Source organism: Sus scrofa, chromosome 7, assembly GCF_054392235.1.
Source record: "Sus scrofa isolate SSC_HxYL_T2T_F1_AM1 chromosome 7, Sscrofa_HxYL_maternal_Yorkshire_Landrace_v2.0, whole genome shotgun sequence".
Classification (NCBI taxonomy): domain Eukaryota; kingdom Metazoa; phylum Chordata; class Mammalia; order Artiodactyla; family Suidae; genus Sus; species Sus scrofa.
Genome location: NC_139389.1, coordinates 33,991,270 through 34,013,727, shown reverse-complemented (window position 1 = coordinate 34,013,727; position 22,458 = coordinate 33,991,270). Strand labels below are relative to the sequence as shown.

At 38.8% G+C, this 22,458-nt stretch overlaps 2 protein-coding genes across 3 annotated transcripts in view; one reads left to right on the top strand and one right to left on the bottom strand.

The window, feature by feature from the left end:
* The window catches only part of TAP1 (transporter 1, ATP binding cassette subfamily B member), a 682,515-nt gene that overhangs the window by 290,123 nt on the left and 369,934 nt on the right, over nt 1–22,458 (top strand). The gene's annotated exons all lie outside the window — the stretch shown is intronic.
* The window catches only part of BMP5 (bone morphogenetic protein 5), a 123,756-nt gene that overhangs the window by 12,878 nt on the left and 88,420 nt on the right, over nt 1–22,458 (bottom strand). The window contains 1 exon segment of one of the 2 annotated variants that reach the window (NM_001204901.1): nt 8,768–8,962. In NM_001204901.1, the coding sequence (NP_001191830.1) occupies nt 8,768–8,962 (195 nt within the window). 2 annotated transcript variants of the gene reach the window in all.

The window sequence follows — 22,458 nt, the reverse complement described above, 5'->3', positions numbered from 1 at the left end:
AGTACTGTGCTTGTCACATCGTGGGCACTTATTTAACATTGAATAAACACAATAAGCCATGCCCAGATAATATTATCTCTGTGGATTCTCTCCAGATAGAAACTTGACAATAAGTGTCCAGGGGAACGGGTACTTATTAGAGAGAGGGAATTTCTAGTTTTCTCTGATGTAAAACTCCGAACTCTTTTGGTACCAGTTCTGAAAGACCAAATCACATGAAGTCATTTGAAAAATAGCAATGTCTAACACCAAATGAGCACGTACCACTCTTCTCAGTTTTTTAAATATATTAACTCATCTAATCCACACAACTTTTGTAATTTCACCCTACGAAGCAGGTATGATTCACATTTCCACTTTACAGATGAAACAGAGGCAGAGCGATGTGACACACGCTGTCCAAGATTATACGACTAGTACGTAGTGGACCCAGGGCTAAATGACAGAATGATAGCTAGATAAATGGATAGATGGATGGATGGATAGATAGATACAGAATGATAGCTAGATAAATGGATAGATAGATAGATAGATAGATAGATAGATAGATAGATAGATGATAGAGTTAGATATTTTACGCACTGAAATAATTGTTGCTTTAGAAGGGATTTCCAAAACTTTGCGTACTCAGGGCACAGATACCAGCTTTTAGTGTTAATTATTGTAGAAATGATGTGGATGAAAACCATTCTCACATGTGCAACCTTGCAGGATTTTCACTGCAGCATTGATTTTGAAAGTTGTAATTTAAAAACAACCAAAATGTCTTTTTAAGAGTGACAAGATTAAATAAACTCTGATATAAGCACTGTTGAATATATCACAGCAGTTTAAAAAAAATGAAGTCCCCCATTTGAAAGATAGCTGAAATAAAATATTGTTAAAAATTCATAAGACCAACACCAAGAGTGAACCTCTAAAGTAAATTATAGACTTCAGGCGATTTTAGTATGTCAAAAACGGTTCATCTCGGGTAAGAAATGCACCATCCTGGACAGCGATGTTGATAATGGGGGAGACTATGCATGTGTGGGGATAAGGAGTATATGAAACATCTCTGCACTCTCCTCTCAATTTTCTCATGAACCTAAAACTGCTCTTTAAAAGTGCATAAGAAGGAGTTCCCATTGTGGACCAGTGGTTAACGAATCCGACTAGGAACCATGAGGTTGCGGGTTCGATCCCTGCCCTTGCTCAGTGGGTTAACGGTCCGGCGTTGCCGTGAGCTGTGGTGTAGGTTGCAGACGCGGCTCGGATCCCGCGTTGCTGTGGCTCTGGCGTAGGCCAGTGGCTGCAGCTCTGATTGGACCCCTAGCCTGGGAACCTCCATATGCCGCGGGAGCGTCCCAAGAAATAGCAAAAAGACAAAAAAATAAATAAATAAATAAATAAATAAATAAAAGTGCATAAGAAGAGGAATGTAAATTGGGGCAGTCACTGTGGAAAATAGAATGGAGTTTTCTCAAAAAACTAAAAGTAGAGTTGGCATATGATCCATCAGTCCCACTTCTGAGCATATATGCAAAGAAAACTCTAATGGGAAAAGGTATATGCACCCCAATGTTCATAGCAGCACTATTTACAATAGCCAAGATGACATGGAAGTAACCTAAGTGTCCATCAACAGATGAATGAATAAAAAAGATGTGATTGACACACACACACACACACACACAAATGCACGCACGCACACACACATGCACACACACACGGAATATTGCTCAGCCATAAGGAAAGAATGAAATAATGCCATTTGCAGCAACATGGAAGGATCTAGAGATTATCGTATTAGGTGAAGTAAACAAGAAAAAGAAAAACTTATGGTTACCAAAGGGGAAGTGTGTGGGGGGGAATTAGGAGTTTGGGACTAACAGATACATACTACTATATATAAAATAGATAGAAGTTCCCACTGTGGCTCAGTGGAAGCGAACCCAACTAGTATCCATGAGGATGCGGGTTCAATTCCTGGCCTTGCTCAGGGATTAAGGATCCTGCATTACCACAAACTGCAGTATGGGTTGCAGATATGGCTCAAATCTGGTGTTGCTGTGGCTGTGGTGTAGGCCAGCAGCTGTAGCTCCAATTCGACCCTTATACTGGGAACCTCCATATGCCACAGGTGCAGCCCTAAAAAATAAAATAAAATAAAATAAAATAGACAAACAACAAGGACCTACTGCATAGCATAGGAAACTATATTCAACACATTGTAATAATCTATAAAGGAAAATAATCTGAAAAAGAATATATATATGTATATAAAACTGAATCACTTTACTGTACACCTGAAACTAATACAACATTGTAAATTAACTATACTTTCATTTTTAAAAAAGTTTTAAAAAAGAATTTAATACAATTGATACACAAACAAGGAATCTCTGGAGAAGAAATATATCTCAGTAAATAAGTGCATAATCCACCATGAAGGGGGTCATTTGACATCATTCTTGGAGTGCTAAAGTCTTCTTAGATCTGATTCTGATTTCCTCTCCACCGAAGAATTTATGATAATTATAATTAAATATTGCAACTGTACAATTAAATAATACAGTTCTACAATTGTATTATTAATAACCATTTCTCGCTTAAAAAAGCATGAAAATAAATAAATAAATAAATGAATGAAAAAGAATGGATATGTTAAAATAAATAAATAAATAACCATCTCTCTCCATGGTACAATGTAAAGTCTATAATGTCTTGTTTATCACATCACCTAGAATGGTGTAATGCCTATATTGAAGAAGCAATAAGATGTAATGATTTGTGAGGATATATTTATATAGTTACACCGTTATTTAACCAATTTATGCATTTTATATTTTACTTATTTACAGAGGGTGTATTATTTTTGTTATTCTTACCAGTTAAGTAATTCCTTTTATTATGCTATATAAAATAGTTAATGGTATATAAGGCTTTTTTCTTTATAAATTTTAGTTGCATAATATACACAATTTTAATATGATGCTAATTTTTAAAGAAAAATTGAAATGTAATAGATAATACTAAATAGTAAAGACGAAAGCCATACAAAATGGGATAAAGTATAGAATAAATTTCCTATTTGTCTCAGCATATTTTCCATTCCACTTCTCCAGAGGGAGTCACTTAATCTGTTTAAGATCCATGATATAATAACCTGTGTGAATGTAATTGTGTTTAAATATATGTATTTTATTCTGTAAAAAAATAAATAAATAAATGTTATTAGACAAAAAATAAAAAATAAACACACACAAAAAAGGAATTTAAAAAGCAGAAACCTAAAAGTAAAATAATAAAAATTTTTTAAAAATAGAACTACCATATGATACAGAAATCCTCCTGCTGGGTAGTTAGCCAAAAGAGTTGAAATTGGTATCTTGAAAGATATTAGAATTCCAGGAGTTCCCTGTGGCTCAGCGGAAACAAATCTGACTCGTATCCATGAGGACACAGGTTCGATCCTTGGCTTTGCTCAGTGTGTTAAGGATCCGGCGTTGCCATGAGCTGTGGTGTAGGTCACAGATGCAGCTCGGATCCCACATTGCTGTGGCTGGGGTGTAGGCCGGCAGCTACAGCTCCAATTCAACCCCTAGCCTGGGAACCTCCATATGCTATGCGTGCAGCCCTAAAACAAACAAACAAACAAAAAAAAAAAATTCCAATGTTCACAACAGCTAGGATATGAAAACAATCCAATCGTTCATCAGCAACTGTGTGGATAAAGAAACTGCGGTGTATGCATGCAATGAAATACTATTCAGCTTTCAAAAAAGAAGAAAATCCTGCAAATATGCTATAACATGGATGAACCTTGAGGACACTGCGCTGAATGCAGTAAGTCAAACATAAAAAGACGAACACTGCAGGATCCCACTTAGATGAAGTATCTAAAATAGTCAAACTCAAAGAGTCAGAAATTAAAATGGTCGTGGCCAGGGACTGGGAGGAGGGGAAAATGGGGAGTTGCTAATCAATAGGTATAAAGTCTCGATATGCAGGTTAAATAAGTTCTAGAGGTCTCCTGCATGATACTGTATCTACAGTGAGTCGCACTGCATTACACACTTCAAAATGTAAGAGGGTGTATCTCATGTTAAATGGTCTTACCCCCAAAAAAGGAAATTAAATTAAAAAGAAAAAAAAGAGCAGAATGTGTACTTGTGTACATAACCTAGGCAAATGAAAGGAAAATAAGGTCGGATTAAATTGAAAAAAGTACACAAAAATACATCATCCGTGTAATTAAAAATACATCCTCCAAAGGATGCACAGAGGGAGGAAAAGATTTGGAAGTACATGTACCACACTGATATCCATAAACTGCCACAAAAGAATGAGGTGATTCCAGAAGACGTTTAGCTTTATTTACAATTTGATTATATTTAAATAACGAATGTGCATATAATTATATAAGACATTCTAAACAAATAATCCTAATTAGTTGCTCTTTCTGGTTTTGATGAATATGTTTGTCCAAGAGGCATGGCTTTACATTGTATCCATTAGGCAAGAAATAGTGCCTGTCAGAGTTGAGAGTGCAGACGGCTCCCATTTTAATGCCTCTTTAAAATAATTGTCCTGCAGTTCCCATTGTGGTTCAGTGGAAACGAATCTGACTAGGATCCATGAGGATGCAGGTTTGACCCCCGGCCTTGCTCAGTGGGTTAAGGATCTGGCATTGCTGTGAGCGGTGGTGTAGGTTGCAGACGTGGCTCGGATCTGGCGCTGCTGTGGCTGTGTTCGACCCCTAGCTTAGGAACCTCCATATGCCATAGGTTTGGCTCTAAAAAGACAAAAAATTAAAAAAAAAAAAAAAAGAATTGCCCTGAGAAATCACTGTGGTTTCAGGCGGGACCATCAATGATTGGATTCATCTTGAAGGATCTCCAGCATCAAGCTTGCAACAAGCACGTTCCCAAGCAGTTGTGCAGTGATCCAGGACTTGCCATGTGCCCTGTTAGTTCTCCAACTTCTTCACGCTCTACTTTTTTTTCAGCACTGAAACAGTCCTTAAAACAGCATCTTGCTCTCAGTAGGTTCTTTAAAATCATATCATCTTGGTGCCTTTCCATCTTAAAGGATGGCTAACAACATTTAGCCTTTGCCTACATTTCTTTCCCCACAAACCCCACTTCAAATGAACACTGTGCTGCCTCGTTGTGAAATAACCAATATCTTGCACAAAGTGTCTGCTCAACCTTTTTGCCAAAATCTTGAAGAGGAACAAAGAGGGAGGGTTTCTGCAGATAATCAGGGAGCAGCAATTCCCGTAGAGTCAACACATGAACTTCCTGAGCATGTGTTCGTGAAGTTCCTATTTTGTGGGAGACCCTGTTCTAGGCTCCCCAACAGGAGCATGGAAGACTAAAAGGGCACTGAGAAGTTGGAAGACAAGACTCTTTGAAAGAAAAAGGAATGAGGTAAAGGCAGCAAGAATGACCTGGATATGTGAAATCTAAAATACAGTACAGGAGTTCCCGTCGTGGCGCAGTGGTTAACAAATCCGACTAGGAATCATGAGGTTGCAGGTTCAGTCCCTGCCCTTGCTCAGTGGGTTAACGATCCAGCATTGCCGTGAGCTGTGGTGTAGATTGCAGACACGGCTCGGATCCCGCATTGCTGTGGCTCTGGCGTAGGCCGGTGGCTACAGCTCCGATTTGACCCCTAGCCTGGGAACCTCCATATGCCACGGGAGCGGCCCAAGAAATGGCAAAAAGACAAAAAATAAAATAAAATAAAATAAAATACAGTACAAATCAACTTATCTACGAAACAAAAACAGACACACGGATATAGAGAACAGACTCATGGTTGCTGGGGGAGGTCGGGAGATGGGAGAGGGAGGACTGGGAATTTGGGATTAGCAGAAGCACACTATTATAAATAGCATGGATAAACAACAAGATCCTACTGTATAGCACAGGGAAATATATTCAATATCCTGTGACAAACCAACATGGAAAAGAACCTAAGAATATATGTAACATACAACCGAATCACTTTGCTGTAGAGGAGAAATTAACACAACATTGTAAATCAACTATACATCAAGAAAAAATTTTTAAAAGAAACTACACCCTCCCCCCACCCCCCGCCAAAGAAAATGACCTGGGTTCTCCTGCACTAATGGAGACTTTTAACATTTGATGATATGTGGAGTTTCCATCATGGCGCAGTGGTTAACGAATCCGACTAGGAACCATGAGGTTGCGGGTTCGATTCCTGGCCTTGCTCAGTGGGTTAAGGATCCGGTGTCCCGGTGAGCTGTGGTGTAGGTCGCAGACGCAGCTCGGATCCCGAATTGCTGTGGCTGTGGTGTAGGCCGGCAGCTATGGCTCCAATTAGACCCCTAGCCTGAGAACCTCCATGTGCCACGGGTGCAGCCCTAGAAAAGGCAGAAAGACAAAAAAAAAATTTAAAAAGAAAACAAAACATTTGATGATATGCTTTGGGAGAAAAAAAGAAAGACAGCAAAAAAAAAAAACAAAAAAAACAGCCAAGCAAACTTCTAATACAACTCTCTCCCTTCTCCCTACTGGCTCTTTCTCAGACCCAGAGTCTTCACACAGTATTTTATTGTAAAAGCCTAGTGGTATTACAGCATTCATTATTTATATTTGGATAATTTTAAAATTTCACTGGCATTTCAAGTCTCCTAAGTATCAAATTTTATGTTTATGTTAAAACCCTGTCTTTCGGGCCAAATCCTATGAGAGTTTTTCCCGTCTGCTTGATGACTACCTATTGAAAGGTTAAGTCTCATACGCACAAACCAGCTACTTTCTTTCTTCTTATTATCAAAATACGAACACGCTCCAAAACCATCTACCACATATTTCACAGAAATGGCTGCCAATGACACACTTTTTAAAAAGAAAATATTGGTCTATATTAGAATAATTTTGTACTCTAAATGGTGTTAGGAAACTGGTGAAAAGTTACGTGATTTCTGCTCCATGTGTTTTATTCATCTGTAGTTATAGAAACACACTGGTTACTCGTGGTCAGGAAGAGAAGATAAACAGAGTTCACCAATAGGGAGAAGGACTTTGATGATTGGAGTCGCAGGAATGCCTCTGCCAGAGTCATTACGAGCCTTAATAATAAGTATGCGACTTATCCTTTTCCCTTTGTAATTTCCTCAAAAATTATTTACTATTCAAGATTGAACAAATCTTCTGCTTAATGCAGTGTGCTACATTAAATTAAAAACATTTCAACCAATTTCAGAACCATTCTACATGAAAAGAAAAATATACTACTTTGACAGGCTAGTATTTATAAGGAAGAAAAGGTCTTAGAAAGTTATTTTTCTCCATCTTTCCTATTAAGCAATTACAATTTTTTGCCAAACTAAATATCTTGTGAAGATCTCTATACAAATAGTCTTGTAATAAGGCACTAATATCACGTTTTACTTGCAAGTGGAAAAGACAGTTAAACTTATTTGATGGAAGATTATTTTGAAACGTTGCTTTATGTGTAGCATGTAATTTGGTATAATGCAATTCCATTTAGAACTCTCCCCTATGCTTCTGTTGCTAGATCCACAAAATAGACTTCTTTCTGACATGATTCTCCTGTGTTTAGACTCTAGGAAGGTTCCAATGAATTCTATTTAGTATTTTTGCTAAGAGTCCCAGGTTCAAAAAAATTCTACATCTTTGGTTTCATTTATAATCATTAATTTCTTATCTAACACTCACACATAATCGAGTAATAAAAAATTACAGTATGACTTGTCAGTATTTGGGAAAAAAAATGATTTCAGGAATAATGGCAAACTGTCAATGTGTCTTTTTGGAAGAACAAAGCACAATAATTTGCTGAAATACCATTTACAGAGGTCATATCTGTTTCGTTCACCAGCTCATGCACTGTGCCTTGCATTTGGAGGCAATTGACAGAAGAAGACACATTTTACAAACGAACAAAGATGTTGCACTAAGTTGGCATGTTCAAGGGCAAGATTTCCCCTATAAATAGGTCTATTTTTCATAGAAAAGACAATTCCTTGGAATAAAATCACCATCGTTTTCATCTAAAAACAGCTCATGAAAATCTGTTTGCAGCCAGGACTAAACAGGCACTTACTCATATAAAGTATATGATGAAACCACTTCAGATCTTTGCAGTTAGATGAGTTCGGATCAACTGCATCTCTCTATCAATTCATAGATTAAATTACAAGCACAACAGAATCAGTTGTGCATTTGTAACATTTCATTAGATTTCATCTATGCATGTGTGCGTACACACACACTCCAGAGCAAATTATCTAGATAATAGCTGTCCAATAATTAATGGAAATTTAATCTCAATTACTATACAATCTACCCTGCTTCTATCATTGGAGAAAAATTAAACTGCATGATTCACATGTATTGTTTTAAGTACTAAAGTAATACTTTTATTTTGAATTTACCTGGTTACCCATCCATGTTTGAGAGGCTCTGGGAGGTCAGCTCATAAGCTGAGGGGTTCAGTTTTGGCTGGCCTTGTTTGAGGTAGCCGTTTCGTAATTTTATGACTGCCAGCTTGATTTTAATTTGAACTGCATCTTTCAACATACGAAGGCAAGTCCTACTTATTTGAAAATGAATTACTGAGTGATTCACTGATGAAACGTTCTGGGGATGCTAGAAACCTCGCCGGATGATTTAATAGAGCAAATGAAGGTGTGTCCAGAGGGTAAATTTATTGTGGCTCCTTGATTTGCAGCACATGACCCCATAACTCTCTACGCAGAACTGCTGCTCAGGTTTTATCTTACCTCCAACGCTGGACATTCTGGAGGAGTCCTGATGAGAGCTGGATTTATTGCGGTTTTGATTTTTCCGTTTGTTGGCTGCTCTCACAGATCGAAGAAGTACCTCGCTCGCCTTAAAGAAGGCCACCATGAACGGCTGTTTTGACTGCGGCCCATGTCTTCCCACGAGCCCGGCCGACTTCACGCTGATGCTGTGTCCTAGAACAGAGGGAGCCGGCACTTGGTGGATGACAAAGACAGGACGGTTACCCACCAGGGATGAATGTGGAGGGCACTTTGGAAAAGGGAGACGTTTTCAAACACGACCAGAATGTTTTCTCCGCGGACCAAAGATGCTTCTAAACACCGCGAGACTGCTGTGGCAGACAAACTGTCCACGCTAGCTTTTCGGAGTCGGATCCCTTTGGCCGAAGCACACCCTCAGGCCTTGGCTGCAGGGCCCTTCTCAGACATGGAAGTTGGCAACGTTCTAAATGGAAAGGCTTGACGACCATCAGCCTGGAAATGTCCACGCTAAACGGCAATTTCAAAAATATTAGCTATGGGCTCCTCTGCATTAAAGGCCCTATAATTTCCCTCCACGTGATAAAAGCTGAATGGCTGGCTGGGTGTTGCTACTTTCTCTGGTGGCTTTGGAGGCTTTCCAGTGTTAATTAGTGCTGATAGCCTCCCTGCCTCACCTCTGGCCTGTGCCCAGTGAACTTTACAAAGCCGTGATCTACTTAGAGCTCCTCTCAGGTTGTTCTAGAGGCCCCTGCTGGGGAGGAAGGTTTGCTTGAAGCTTCAGGTCTGGCTTGATGTAAAGGATTTTGAGGCAAACATGAACATTTCAGAATCCCTCCTCCACCTCTTAGCTCGGACACACCTGAGTGTTTACTGAAAGGATTTCAGAAGCTACAGACCAAGCCCAGAGATGCTCAGAAAGGAGACAAATTCCAGGTGAGCTTGGAGACTCACATTTGTCTCTACATGAACCTGTATCCAGACCCTCTGAGCCAATTGCTGTGGCTGTTTTTCTAAAAATGAGCGAGCCCAGGGCCTGGGCAGAAGTAAGTGAGAAATCAGGTGACCCAAGGACTAGAAGTAGATGTTAATCAAGTACTGCTCCTAGTGGGGCAGCAATAATAACACTTATCATTAAAATAACATCGAATGCATTTGGAGTCCTTGCTATGTATTCTAGGCATTTTTCTAAGTGTTTCCCATGCATTATTTAATGTGATTCCACAAATACCCTAGGAGTTGGTATTACTATTCCCCCTTTTGATAATTCACTCCCATTATGCTCTCCTCATTTAAAATAATGATCACGGGAAATTTTATATATATAAAGAAAACCATTGACCGATATCAAGTTCAATGAAAATCACCCAAGGAGGATGAACTATTTCATCTTAAGTTGTAAATGTAATCAAGAATGACTCAAAACCCATGCCCCCAAAATATTCTACTCCAGATACAGAAGTTACCAATTTTTTCAAAGTACTATTAACATGGTTTGAAATCCTCGCATGATCGGCCCTGCCTTGTCCCCTGAGAGATGTGCAGGTTTTCTTAAAACATTTACTCAAGTAAAGGCGGCAGAGCAACTTCAGTCCGTTATAAGACCTGACCCATCTTGGAAGAAAAGAGAAACAAGTGCCTGAAATGGCATCAATGGCATTTTAGCAAATAAACTGTTGCCCTTAACAAAATTTATTTTGGCAGCATAAACACTTTTGTGTATACTTGTATTGTGCAGAGACCTTCTACCGTCAGAAAATGAGACCGTGTCATGTGAGGCTGTACAGCTGTTGAGAGGGACACAGAGCTCCTTTAAATGTGGAGATACTGGTTTAAAAAAAAAAAATGCATGCACGCTAGTCCAGCAGTATCAATCAATGTCTTCAACAATTGTTCTACAACGAATTGGGAAAAGGTGTTCAGTTCCTACAAATATTAAAACAGCCACCGGCATCACAAATGCCATTCCACTCAGTTCTACCAGAGAAAGAACTTCCAAATAATCAGAGCAGTAAACCTTAAACAAATAAGCATATGGGTTTCTCTTTTAAATGCAAACTTACAGTGGCTCCATGCCAGAGTCTATATTTCTTAGAAAAACTCTATCACTGGCATAAATGAAAGAGGCAGTTTGATTTGTGGTCAGAGTAGTTTCCATTCTACTTCCACTGTAACAAATGTATTAATTCAGCTCAGACTTCCTCCTTCTGGCAGCCCTTTTGCTGTAAAAAGAGAAATTAGAAGTTCCAGCCAAATACCATACCTTGAACTGACCCACTTCAATACATAAACACTTTTACAACATGTTTATTCAGGTGTAGCCCTTGAAATTGGTTTAAGATGTTTCCAGTGACAGAGAGTGCAGCAAAAAAAAAAAAAAAAAAAAAAGAAAGAAAGAAAGAAAACAGAACTGAGAAACTTGACTGTGATGGAATAGAATAACTGGCAATCTGTTCTTCAAATTCTGGGTTTTTTTTCTCTCTTGGAGTACAACATAAAAAGTATTTGTTGAGCTTTTAGTTTGATGTTTTAATGAAGTGTTAATTTCACAGGAATGAAATTTTTGATTGTATACATTGATGACTGCAGAAATCATTTTTAATATATGATCTTTCTAATACTGAAAAAGGTTGTCACAAGATGGGCGCAGATGGAATACAGTAAAAGAGGTTTTCCATTCATTGCAACACACACTGACCCTCTTACAGTCAAATAAGCACTTCACACAAAGTTCCAAGTTTCCTGGGGTTTGCAAGAGGGTTCCTTTTGTTATGATTTGAAAGAATTTCGATATTTTAATTTTTATCTGTGGAGAAATAATACTGCTCTCAAGATTTATGTTCTGAAAACTGTAAAGATGTGTGTATGTTACAAATAGGGGTTTCTTGGGCTTTACAAAGGTGGATATTGTGTGTGAAGCAAAGTACCCTTCAAACCAATGTGAACTCCCTTTAAAATAACTTTTGATATTATTAAGTTTCCTCTCGGTTTCCTTTTCACTTCAGCAATGAGGTGACTATTAAGATTCCATAAGTTAATGCTTGCTCAGTGGCTCTTGGTCTTGAGTTACACCAGGGAAGCATTAACTATTCGACCTACTCCTTCAGACACATCATACCTACACTGATTATGTGGACTGAGGCTTTTGAGTGGCTGCACAATTATTTTCATTAGAAGTGCTAACAGAAACCCAGACTATATCGCATGTATTAAAAACTGTGAATCTTGGGAGTTCCCTGGTGGCACAGTGGGTTAAGGACCAGGTGTTGTCACCACTATGGCTCAGGTTGCTGTGGTGGCTTGGATTTGATCCCTGGCCCTGGAACCTCTATGGGAGCAGCCAAAAAAAAAAAAAGTGACTTTTTTATAAAACTTATTTGACAATGTTGACTTATATTACTAAAGATTATGTTTTAGATACTGCAAATATACCAGTAAAGAAATCTACCTAGAACATTTTGATTTAAGAAAACTATATGTAGGTATATATTACTGTGGTTTTATTTTTCAAAGCTGACCCTTATTTTTGATTTCTCATTAAAAGATATAGATAGGGGAGTTCTCTTGTGGTGCAGCAGGTTAGGGCTCCAGCGTTGTCCCGGCTGTGACTTGGGTTGCTGCTGTGAGTTCAGTCCCTGGCCTGGGAACTTCCATATACCACAGGTGTGGCCAAAAACTGAAAGATAGGTAGGTAGATAGGAAACATATATATTAAGGATTGACAATACCATGGAGATGAAAGTGGTGTGGGATAATAAAAAGAGTATTAACATAAAAGGGTAATAAGGAACAACAGCTTGAATCCAAACTTAATCACCTTAGGATTCAGACAAGCCTAGGCATAGCCAGAATTGCTAAGTTTAATTCATCAGGCATATATGTGGCTGAGGACAGAGAAACCTGGAGAGAGAGAATGCACCGTAAGGAAAAAGTGACCCCCTAAATTACAGATTCAGAGCAATGTCCTAGTGAGTAGAAGGAAGCAGGGATTTTTGAGTCTGTAACTCAGTGTTCCTTTTGGCCCAGCTCCAAGGTTTGCATGATTGACTCCTTAAGAACAAAGAGAATTCAAGAAAACCTAATAGAAGTCTTTTTACCCAAAGGGCCCATAAAATCCTGGGAGGGCAAAGTAGCCCAACTTTGGAGCTTGGTTAACAGTGTGACACAGGGGAAGGAAAAAGATTCTTCCTCCATCAGGAGAGTGGATTCCAAGTAGCTCTACACTGGTAGCAGATGGCAACACCAGAACCTAGGCTCGTATCTCCCGTGCTCGTATCAGTAGTCAGTTCAGAGCATGGGAGCAGCTCAAAGGTGAGCAAAGAAGCACTCTGATCGCCTTGGGAGTTTTAAGGTGGATCAAAAACATACCACTGTGAGAGGCAGGCTGGTGATGGGATGAAGTGGCCCTAGAACAAGAGGACACTTCCCTTGTGTCACCCCCCAGGTCCTGATGTTGTACCCTAGGAAGAAGGAAGGGCAATGATCTATGAAAAGGGGGGACTGACAACACGAGGGATAAGACCTTGTCAGCTGGAAGTTGCTCAACTTTTAATAGACCTCCCACACAAATGGGAGCGGAGAGGAGATAGAAAAGGCTCTTGGAAGGATTTACCAGCATCCCAAGGATCTCACTGATGGCAGCTATACCCAAAGAAACGTTGTGCCCAATTATCTCAGGTTTGTGCCTCCCGGAATTCATGGATTATAACATAAAAGGAGTGATGAGAACAAATATGGGAGTCCAGAATTTGATATGGGCAAAAATATTGTCTTTTGCAATTACAAAAAGAATACCCGTTACACCTTTCCCTGTGAATGTTCTTTTCCAACTATTCCTACCTTGGCCATCTTGTCTTCATCTCAAAATTACTGTACAGGTACTGAGGGAAGAGCAGCAATTTGAGAAGCCAATATATAGGCATATTATTTCTCAGTTTCATTAAGTGTAGAATGAATAAAGATGGGAATAGGATGGGTATTGTCTAAGCAAACAATTCTTCTTTTCACACAGAATCAGGAGGAAGGTATGTGAGACTGGAGCTCGAACCTATGCATTTTGCTGTTACTGAAGATAGAGATTCAGGACTTCCAGATCTGACACCCTGACCCAAATGACTTGTGTAGCATCCCTGGGAATCAGGGTGTCGTATTCACATCTGCCTAAGGACACAACCATTTCAAATTTAGAGTCAATAGAGAAGGTAGGCTGGCAACCAAAGATCCCTCCCAAACTCACCAGTTCCGTATTTCAGACCATTCTTTTTGGAAAATGTGACTTTCAATATGTTTATTTCTCTAAAAACGGGGTTATTAAAGGAGACTCTGACATAAAACAGCTCTTTGGAGACATGTTGATGTTATAAGGATAAGTGGTTCCAAATATGAGCATTTAGTTTCCCTCCAGAACACACAGTTTGAAAAACATTCATTTGAGGGTTTATCAGAGTCTAAACGTTGATATCACTCTAAGACGTTAGCATAAATTCCAGCTTTTTTTTTTTCCTATAAACCCACAGTAATTGACTGCTTAACCTGAAACACCTGTGATGAAACTTGCACACAAGTTACCTATTCTTCATTTTGAAAGGTTCTTGCAGCATCCTTTATGGACTCGTTCATAGAAAACAAATCACTGCACTGTTTCTCATTCACATATTCTCCTGCTCTTTGCTTATTTTCAATCTGTGATTAAATTTGATTCTGGTGCTCTTAAATTATAGTTTCCATAGCTCTAAATTATACTGGAATTTTACCCTTTTTAGAAACAGATGATTTAGAATGTGCAGAATTCTCTACTCGGCATATAGACTAAATCATTTTTATATCAGATTTAAAGGAATGTGGGGGAGATAGAATTTTGTCTACTTAAAATTCCATATACATTTTAACTCAGTGTAACCTGAAATTAAGCATATTGTAATCTAGCTATGAATTTCAACTCCCATAATTTGATGAAAATTTTGCAGTTTCTAGTTTTCAGTAAAAGTTCAGACCTATTACCAGATATTTGAAGTATCATAAATAGAATTGTATACCCACACTCAGAATTGTCTTGTTTTTAAGATGGTTTCCATTGCCTTTTAATCTCAAAAAAAAACAAAGTAAAGCTGGGATTTTAAACTATTTCAGTGATACTGAAAACTCCTAGTAACACGGTATTGGTAAAAAATATATATAGTTTTGAATTTCAGAGTGCAAGGTAGTTGGATTTTTTAGTGATTCTTCGTGGTGATTCTGGGCTTCTGTTTAACGACCCAGGCTTATCGTGTAATTCCTCTGCTAGATCTTTTCCTTCTCTTCTTTATATTGACATTTAAAAGAATACATAAAGAATACTTTATTTTATAGTAAGTATTATATATTTGAAATTATATATTCTTTATTTAAAAGTATCAGAAGGGTCAAATGTACTCGTATGCATGCATAAAGACAGGATTCCGTGGTTGATGATAAGCAGAAAAGACACATTGGAGGCATGACGTCCACGGAGGGCACATGGGGACCATGTCCTCATGTGCCCACACCAACAGTGGGTCAACTGTTATGTGCAGACAAGAAATGTGATCACAATTCCTGGTTACACTGCAGTAGAAGAAATCCATTTTCCTCTATGATTGGGGCAGGTGAATAGGAGAGAAGTTTCAAAGAGATTTTTTTGTTCCTTTTTATGGCCACACCCATGGCATATGGAAGTTCCTAGGCGAGGGGTTGAATCGGAGCTACAGCTGCTGGCCTACACCACAGTCAGAGCAACATCGGATCCAAGCTGCATCAGCTTGCGGCAACGCCAGATCCTTAACCTACTGGGCAAGGCCAGGGATCAAACCCGCATCCTGACAGACATTATGTTGTTCTTCACCCACTGAGCCATAACAGGACCTCCCTCAAAGAGATTTTTAAAAAAGTTTAAATTCTTTCTAAAAAGTTTGCAGTGGGTTGGGGATCCAGCATTGCAGTGAGTTGTGGTGTAGGTCACAGAGGCAGCTCGGATATGGTGTGGCTGTGGCTGTAGCACAGGCTGGCAGCTGTAGCTCCTATTCACCCCCTAGCTGGGAACTTCCATATGCTGCAGGTGCGGCCCTAAAAAAAAGAAAAAGGGAGTCCCCGTCACGCCTCAGTGGTTAACAAATCCGACTAGGAATCATGAGGTTTTGGGTTCGATCCCTGGCCTTGATCAGTGGGTTAAGGATCCGGCATTGCCATGAGCTGTGGTGTAGGTTGCAGACATGGCTCTGATCCTGTGTTGCTGTGGCTGTGGCGTAGACCGGCGGCTACAGCTCCAATTGGACCCCTAGCCTGGGAACCTCCATATGCCATGGGAACGGCCCAAAAAAATGGCAAAAAAATAAATAAATAAAAAAGAAAGAAAGAAAGAAAGAAAAGAAGAAATAAAAATCAAAGGTTTGTAGAAGAGACTGTCATGCCCTACAGTTTGAGAAAGTCATGGGGATTAGAAAAAAAAACTGGACTATTTAGTCAGAAACACAGGCATGATGGTTCAGGGTGCAATGGGTGGGACATGCCAACAGTTGAGAACTGCAGCCCGAGAGACTCAGGGAAGGGGCTGGGGGGTTGGTGCTGGAGGGAGAAAGGCCGAGAACCATAAAAGAGCAGGGCCAGAGGTCTGTGCCCCATTGTGGAAGCTTTCCAGAACGCTCAAATATTTCATTGCCCCGAGGGTGGGACTGAGGCGATGGAAGGTGATTTGTCTCCTTTCCACCGACATCTTCTGAAAAGCAGAGGCTTGCAGTCTCAGGGGTGACAATCCCTACAAATGCTTTTTCCTGGGGCCCAATTTTCAGCTAGTGGAAATAGGAATTTCAAACTAGGAATTGTAGTTTACCTACACATAAGCACTTACTTTTTAATAGCTCTTCTCTTTATATATAGTGCCTTTCCCCTGAGGTCCTGTGAAATTTACAGACATCATCTGTCACACGTCCCAAAAAGATTGGTTACCAGTTGGTCTTACAGGCCTCATTTATTTTAAGAAAGCAGAAACATTCTTTTCACAAAACCAGGGGAAGAGTGAATAATTTTTAGTCATCTTTCCAGTTATTGTATGATTTTTTAAAATTAAAAAATGTACACACACATACTTCTTTCCTTTAAAACCATAGGAGAATTAAATAATACTATAATGAAGGAGATTTTCAGCAGAAATCAACCCAAAAAAGCCTTTGAAAATTATTTCTATGTGTTAAGATATCAATGGAGAGAAGCTTTTAGACATCCAACCTGGAATTTGTTTCATAGCAGTGAAATTAATTTTATACTCTGTGTTTTATCTATAGTGGATGAAAGTGGTCTTTGTAACTAAACTTAATGCATTACTTGGGAAATTTATGAGTGTCTAAAGGAAACATTTTTTTTACCAGCTTATATGCTACATTATTCAAAAAGAACTTTTATCATACAAAAAAAATAGTTCATTAAATGTTTGACCTTCCCTTTCAATTTGATACATGAACCTGTGAAATGATCTAGAATCTTTAGAATAGTCCTGGACTACCAAAATGGAAGAGAAATACATCATTTTGACACTCAATAAAGAGAAAGAGTGAAAGGAATAAGAGGTATTTTCCCAAATAGGCAGTGAAGACCTAATACTGAATACCTAATGTATATCCCATGATGATAAGTGTCTGCTTTTTGCCTCCCAAAAAAGGAAAAAAAATGAAGTTAAGACATTTGATATTTGATCCTTTCCTCTACATAGGGAGGTAGGGTCACAAAACATTCCTCTTTTTTTTTTTTTTGGCTTTCTTAGGGCCACACCCACAGCATATGGAGGTTCGCAGGCTAGGGGTCAAAATGGAGCTACAGCTGCCGGCCTAGGCCACAGCCACAGCAACACGGGATCCGAGCCATGACTGCGACCTACAGCACAGCTCATGGCAAGGATGGATCCTTAACTCACTGAACAAGGCCAGGGATCAAACCTGCGTCCTCATGGATCCTAGTCAGATTTGTTTCTGCTGTGCCATGATGGGAACTCCACAAAACATTCATTTGAGTAAAGAGAAGCAGAACTTTCCTTCACCAGTTTCTCAGGGGTCTGGCCACAGGAGAACATGAACTGGCCTGCCTCACATAAGGGACCAGGCACAGGTGAGACCTCATGCCACCATGATTCCATGGCTATTCCATGACTTCATAGTGTTCCATGATTCCATGGTAGCTTCCAGAGCAGGAGCATCCTTCTGAGCTGTCCACATGCAAAACAATGGTTGGGTTCCCAGAGTGTTTACCTCTCGGTCAGATTGAATCAAAAGCAGTTCTGAGAGTTCCTGTCATGGCACAGTGGAAATGAATCCGACTAGGAACCATGAGGTTGCAGGTTCAATCCCTGGCCTCGCTCAGTGGGTTAAGGATCCGGTGTTGCCATGACCTGTGGTGTGGGTCACAGACGAGGCTCAGATCTGGCATTGTTGTGGCTGTTATGTAGGCCAGCAGCTGTAGCTCTGATTGGACCCCTAGCCTGGGAACCTCCATATGCAGTCCTACAAAGCAAAAAACAAACAACAACAATAACAACAAAAAGCAATTCTGACCTCACAGTAAAAGTAGAACTTTTCTTTGTCTATCAGTTGTACCACCTCAGAGAGGGATCATGTGACGACTTCCTTATAAATATAGGTGGTACCCACAAGTCGAGCAAGTGACCCTTCAAAATGATCAGGGAAATTGAGAACTGAGAAGGTTAGCCCCTTCAGTCCTGCTGAAGTTAAGGAAGAAAGCAGCAGGAGCCATTTGGAAGTATTTTGCCAGCTGTTTCACAAACATCAATTTATTTACTCCTCCCAACCAATGGTTACACTTTAAAGATGAATAACTTAGGCTCAGAAAAGGGTCATGGTTTTGACTCAGCCCTAAAGCAACAACTCCTCCTTTAAGTGCAGAGATCTCTCCTTTGTGAGGAGTTGTTTGGGGCCAATACCTTCATCTTGAGCCCCCGCTGTCCACCTGGAGAAGAGTGGGGACTATCCATCCATTTTCCGAGACTGTCAGTGACACACACACTGTGTCTGTCAAGAACACTGTGGTAGCTGCTGGTTTTGTGAAATTTAAAGTTGGACTTTCCTTAGTAAGTAGGAAGACCACTTAACACTCCTTCCAGTCGTAGAAACACAAGTGGTTCCCCTCGTTTCTATGCCATTCAAATTGAAACCAGAGAAGTCTGACTACAGAAGAAAATAGTATGCATGTTTAAAGAGCTGGGATATGTAATTTCCCTGGCAAAGTCATTTCCTTCTGAGAGTTCCCTCTGAGGCACAGTGGGTTAAGAGCCTGACAGCAGTGGCTTGTGTCTCCGTGGAGGCCAGGGTTCAATCCCCAGCCCAGCTCGGCACAGTGAGTTAAAGGATCTGGTGTGGTGTACATCACAGCTGTACCTCCAATCCAGTCGCTGGTCTGGGAACTTCCACATGCTGTAGGTGCAGCTATAAAAAATTTTTTTAAAAGTGGTTTCCCTCTAATTTCAAGTTTTGATCCTCATTTGCAATACATACTGTTGGCTTTGGTGGATTGATGCTTTGGTTTCTGTTTTGGCTTTTCTTTGTCCCTGTGAGCTTCCATGAGGTGAGCTCAAGTTTAGTGAGTAACTGCTAGTTCCTTCCATGGACTAAAGGCTCTCTCTTCTTCCCACTGTGCTCCCTACTCATGATGCAAAACCAGCCCTGCCTTTGTTTTGCTGTATGTCTTTAAGAAATACGTTGCAATGTGTCTTTAAGAAATATGTTCAGCAATATTAAATTTACAGTGGGCAGAACAATGGGAGAGACCGAGTTAACTCTTTGCCCAATGAGAACAAGGAGGATCTCGTACTCCTCAAGGCCCTAAGTCAATATTACCATGAAAATATTTACCCCTCAGATCATTAGTCAAACCAGAGTGAGAGCCTAGAAGAGGGACTATAACAAACAACAAAAACTGGAATATGTTCCTGACATTGGCATTTGCTTGGCAAGATGGGTGCTCCATGGTTGCTGTTTTGAATTAGGGAAAATCGAAAACAGAAATACAGATGTAGCCAAACACTTCCATATCCCTTTTCATTAAGGGAAATCTAAAAAATGGCAAAAATACATCTTTCACCAGATAATGAAGCAGGACTAACTCCTGTTTGTCTCTGCTTACCTTAAATCATTGATTTCAAAACTCTTTTTCATGTATGTTTTTGAGTCGTGATGCTAAAATTTGGATAAGCCAATTATGTTCACCATGTGGCTCTCATTCAACTATACACATACTATGAATTAAAACAAAGGAAATTGCCTTTAAAACCTTGTTTTGAAACATTGTATATCTAATGGACATAGTAAAACAGCAAATTCAAGTTTTTTCAATTTATTATTGAATGTATTCTATCATTAAATCTGTGTTTAAAGAAAAAATATTTTATTTCTACCAATCACTATACAAGACTAGGCCGTAGAGACCCATTTTAGGGTACCAACCGGGGAAAAACATAATATAGATAACAAAATAGATATAGATATTTTAAAAGACATCAGCATCACAATTCTTCCAAAAGAACTAAGAGATCTGGACATCACATTCAAACCATTTTGTTCAAAATATGAGGTTTTTGGAAAAGCAGTCATGCTCACCCAATTAAACTCTGCTCATAGGGAGAAATATTAAAAAGCGAAGCTAAGCACACTGACAAATTAAAAACGTGTTTCATTGCCAGAGATTTTTCTTTTCAATTTGGGGGTCAGGGAGGAAATTACTTCAAGGTCATGCTCCTCAAAACACAATGCAGGGAGTCCTCTTTAGGGCTGGAGCAATACCAAGTCACCATCAGCCACGCTGTTGGAAGGAAAATGGTGAGATGAGAGAAAAAACTTCATACTGACTTTTTGCAAAGCAGTGAATTAAAAGATTTTGGAATCTGTATGCTTGCCTACCCTTAGGTGAGTTTGCTGCACCCTGATTGAAACTACACACTTGAGCACCAGGTGACAGTTAAAAAGGAGGGTGGGAGAGGTAGCCATGAGGATTCCATGATGGGGAGTGTGGATTGCAGAGTAAAACAGAGATGGACAGAAAACGAGGAAGGAGAACTTAGCAAAATACTTCAGTGAGCTACACAGGCACACAGGAAGGGGGACGTTTGTCATCAAATTCAAAATAAAGGTATTAAATTTGGCTATATTTAATTACATGTTGAAGCTGACTGCTGGCAGGAAATAAAGTTGCTTTTTCTTCTTTTCAGTCTATAAATGTATCAAATTAACCACAATTGTATAAGGAGCTAAAAGAAATACTGAACTAGTTAGATTTAAAAACCAAAAAAAAAAAAAAAAAATACATAGTAAAAATGCTATTACCTTTTGTGGTTCGGATCACAATTAAATTGCAGACAAAAAATACAAAAACCCAAAGGTAATTCCCAACAGATCCAACAGAAAATTCAATTTTGTTCCATAGCAATCATGATTAATAGCATTGCTTTGTTTGGAAATTATTTTACAAATACATTTTTTTCAGTTTCAAATTTATATAAAAATTCATGTAATTTATGAGAGCTATAGTATGTAAGATCTGGCTCCAAACAAATCATTTTTAGATTCATGGAAAGATTCTTAAACTTTCTAAGGCTGTTTCCTCATATACCAAATGGGAAAATAGTTAAGATGAAGTTAACCTTCCATTGAAAGAGCTTACCAAATGCCTGGCATCTAGTATGTTCTCAGGAAATGTTAATTTCCATCAGTTATTAATATTATTTTGATTGACCATCACAGCAAATACAGTGGTTTGAATATGTACTTTAAGTGGCCTAAAGATGTACCTAATAAATAAAACCTGAGTTAAACATGAAGAACTAAAAACTAAGAAAAGTACTGCCAAAATGAGGGTTTAAAAAAAAAAAAAAAAAGCAGCTATTTGTAGAGACAGAAAACAAGTTTTGCTAAGTTGAATGCATTTGAAAACACATAAAATATAGTTTATAAAAACTGTATGTGACTAAGAAGAGTTGGGTTGAGCAAAGTAGAAATTGAGCAGTGTTCCAATATTTAAGTCCAGTTACTCAAGCCAAAGGCATATTGATGATTTTGCTCATTTTTATGCAGTGGGAAAATCGCAAAAATCTAAAACACAGGAAAGATTTATGTTCTCTGATGTTTTTGAAGTCATTACACAAGTTAGAAAACCCGTAGGTCATAGCTTACTTGGGTTTGGAAAATTAACCAATACTGATGTTAAACCCCAAAGGAAATCTATGTCATATTTATTTTCAGTAGAAATCTAGTCATTTTCACCATAAAGACACAGGAAGTCTTCTCAATGGAAATGCTACTGAATCATTCACACAAAATAACCAATGCAGTTGTTTTGTTTAGCTATCTTTTAAATATTTCTCCATGGCTTGACTCATGCCAAAAAAAAAAAAAAAAAAGTTTTTTTTTTTTTAGAAAAACTGACATATTGCCATAGATTAATTCATGTTTTAATGTTTTTAAAATTCTATAGAAATATGACAGAAACAGAAACCACTTGTACAACTATAAATGTAATAAAATTCACTGAGTAATAAAAAAAGAAAGTTTAAAGAAAAGATTCTGGAAAAATTTAGATTAAGTTGTGTGTTTTGTTGAGGTACTGAAAAACATTATAGCACTTCAAAGAAAAAATATATAATCCTACTAAATTTGTAATATGAGCTCTCTAGACCCCTTAAT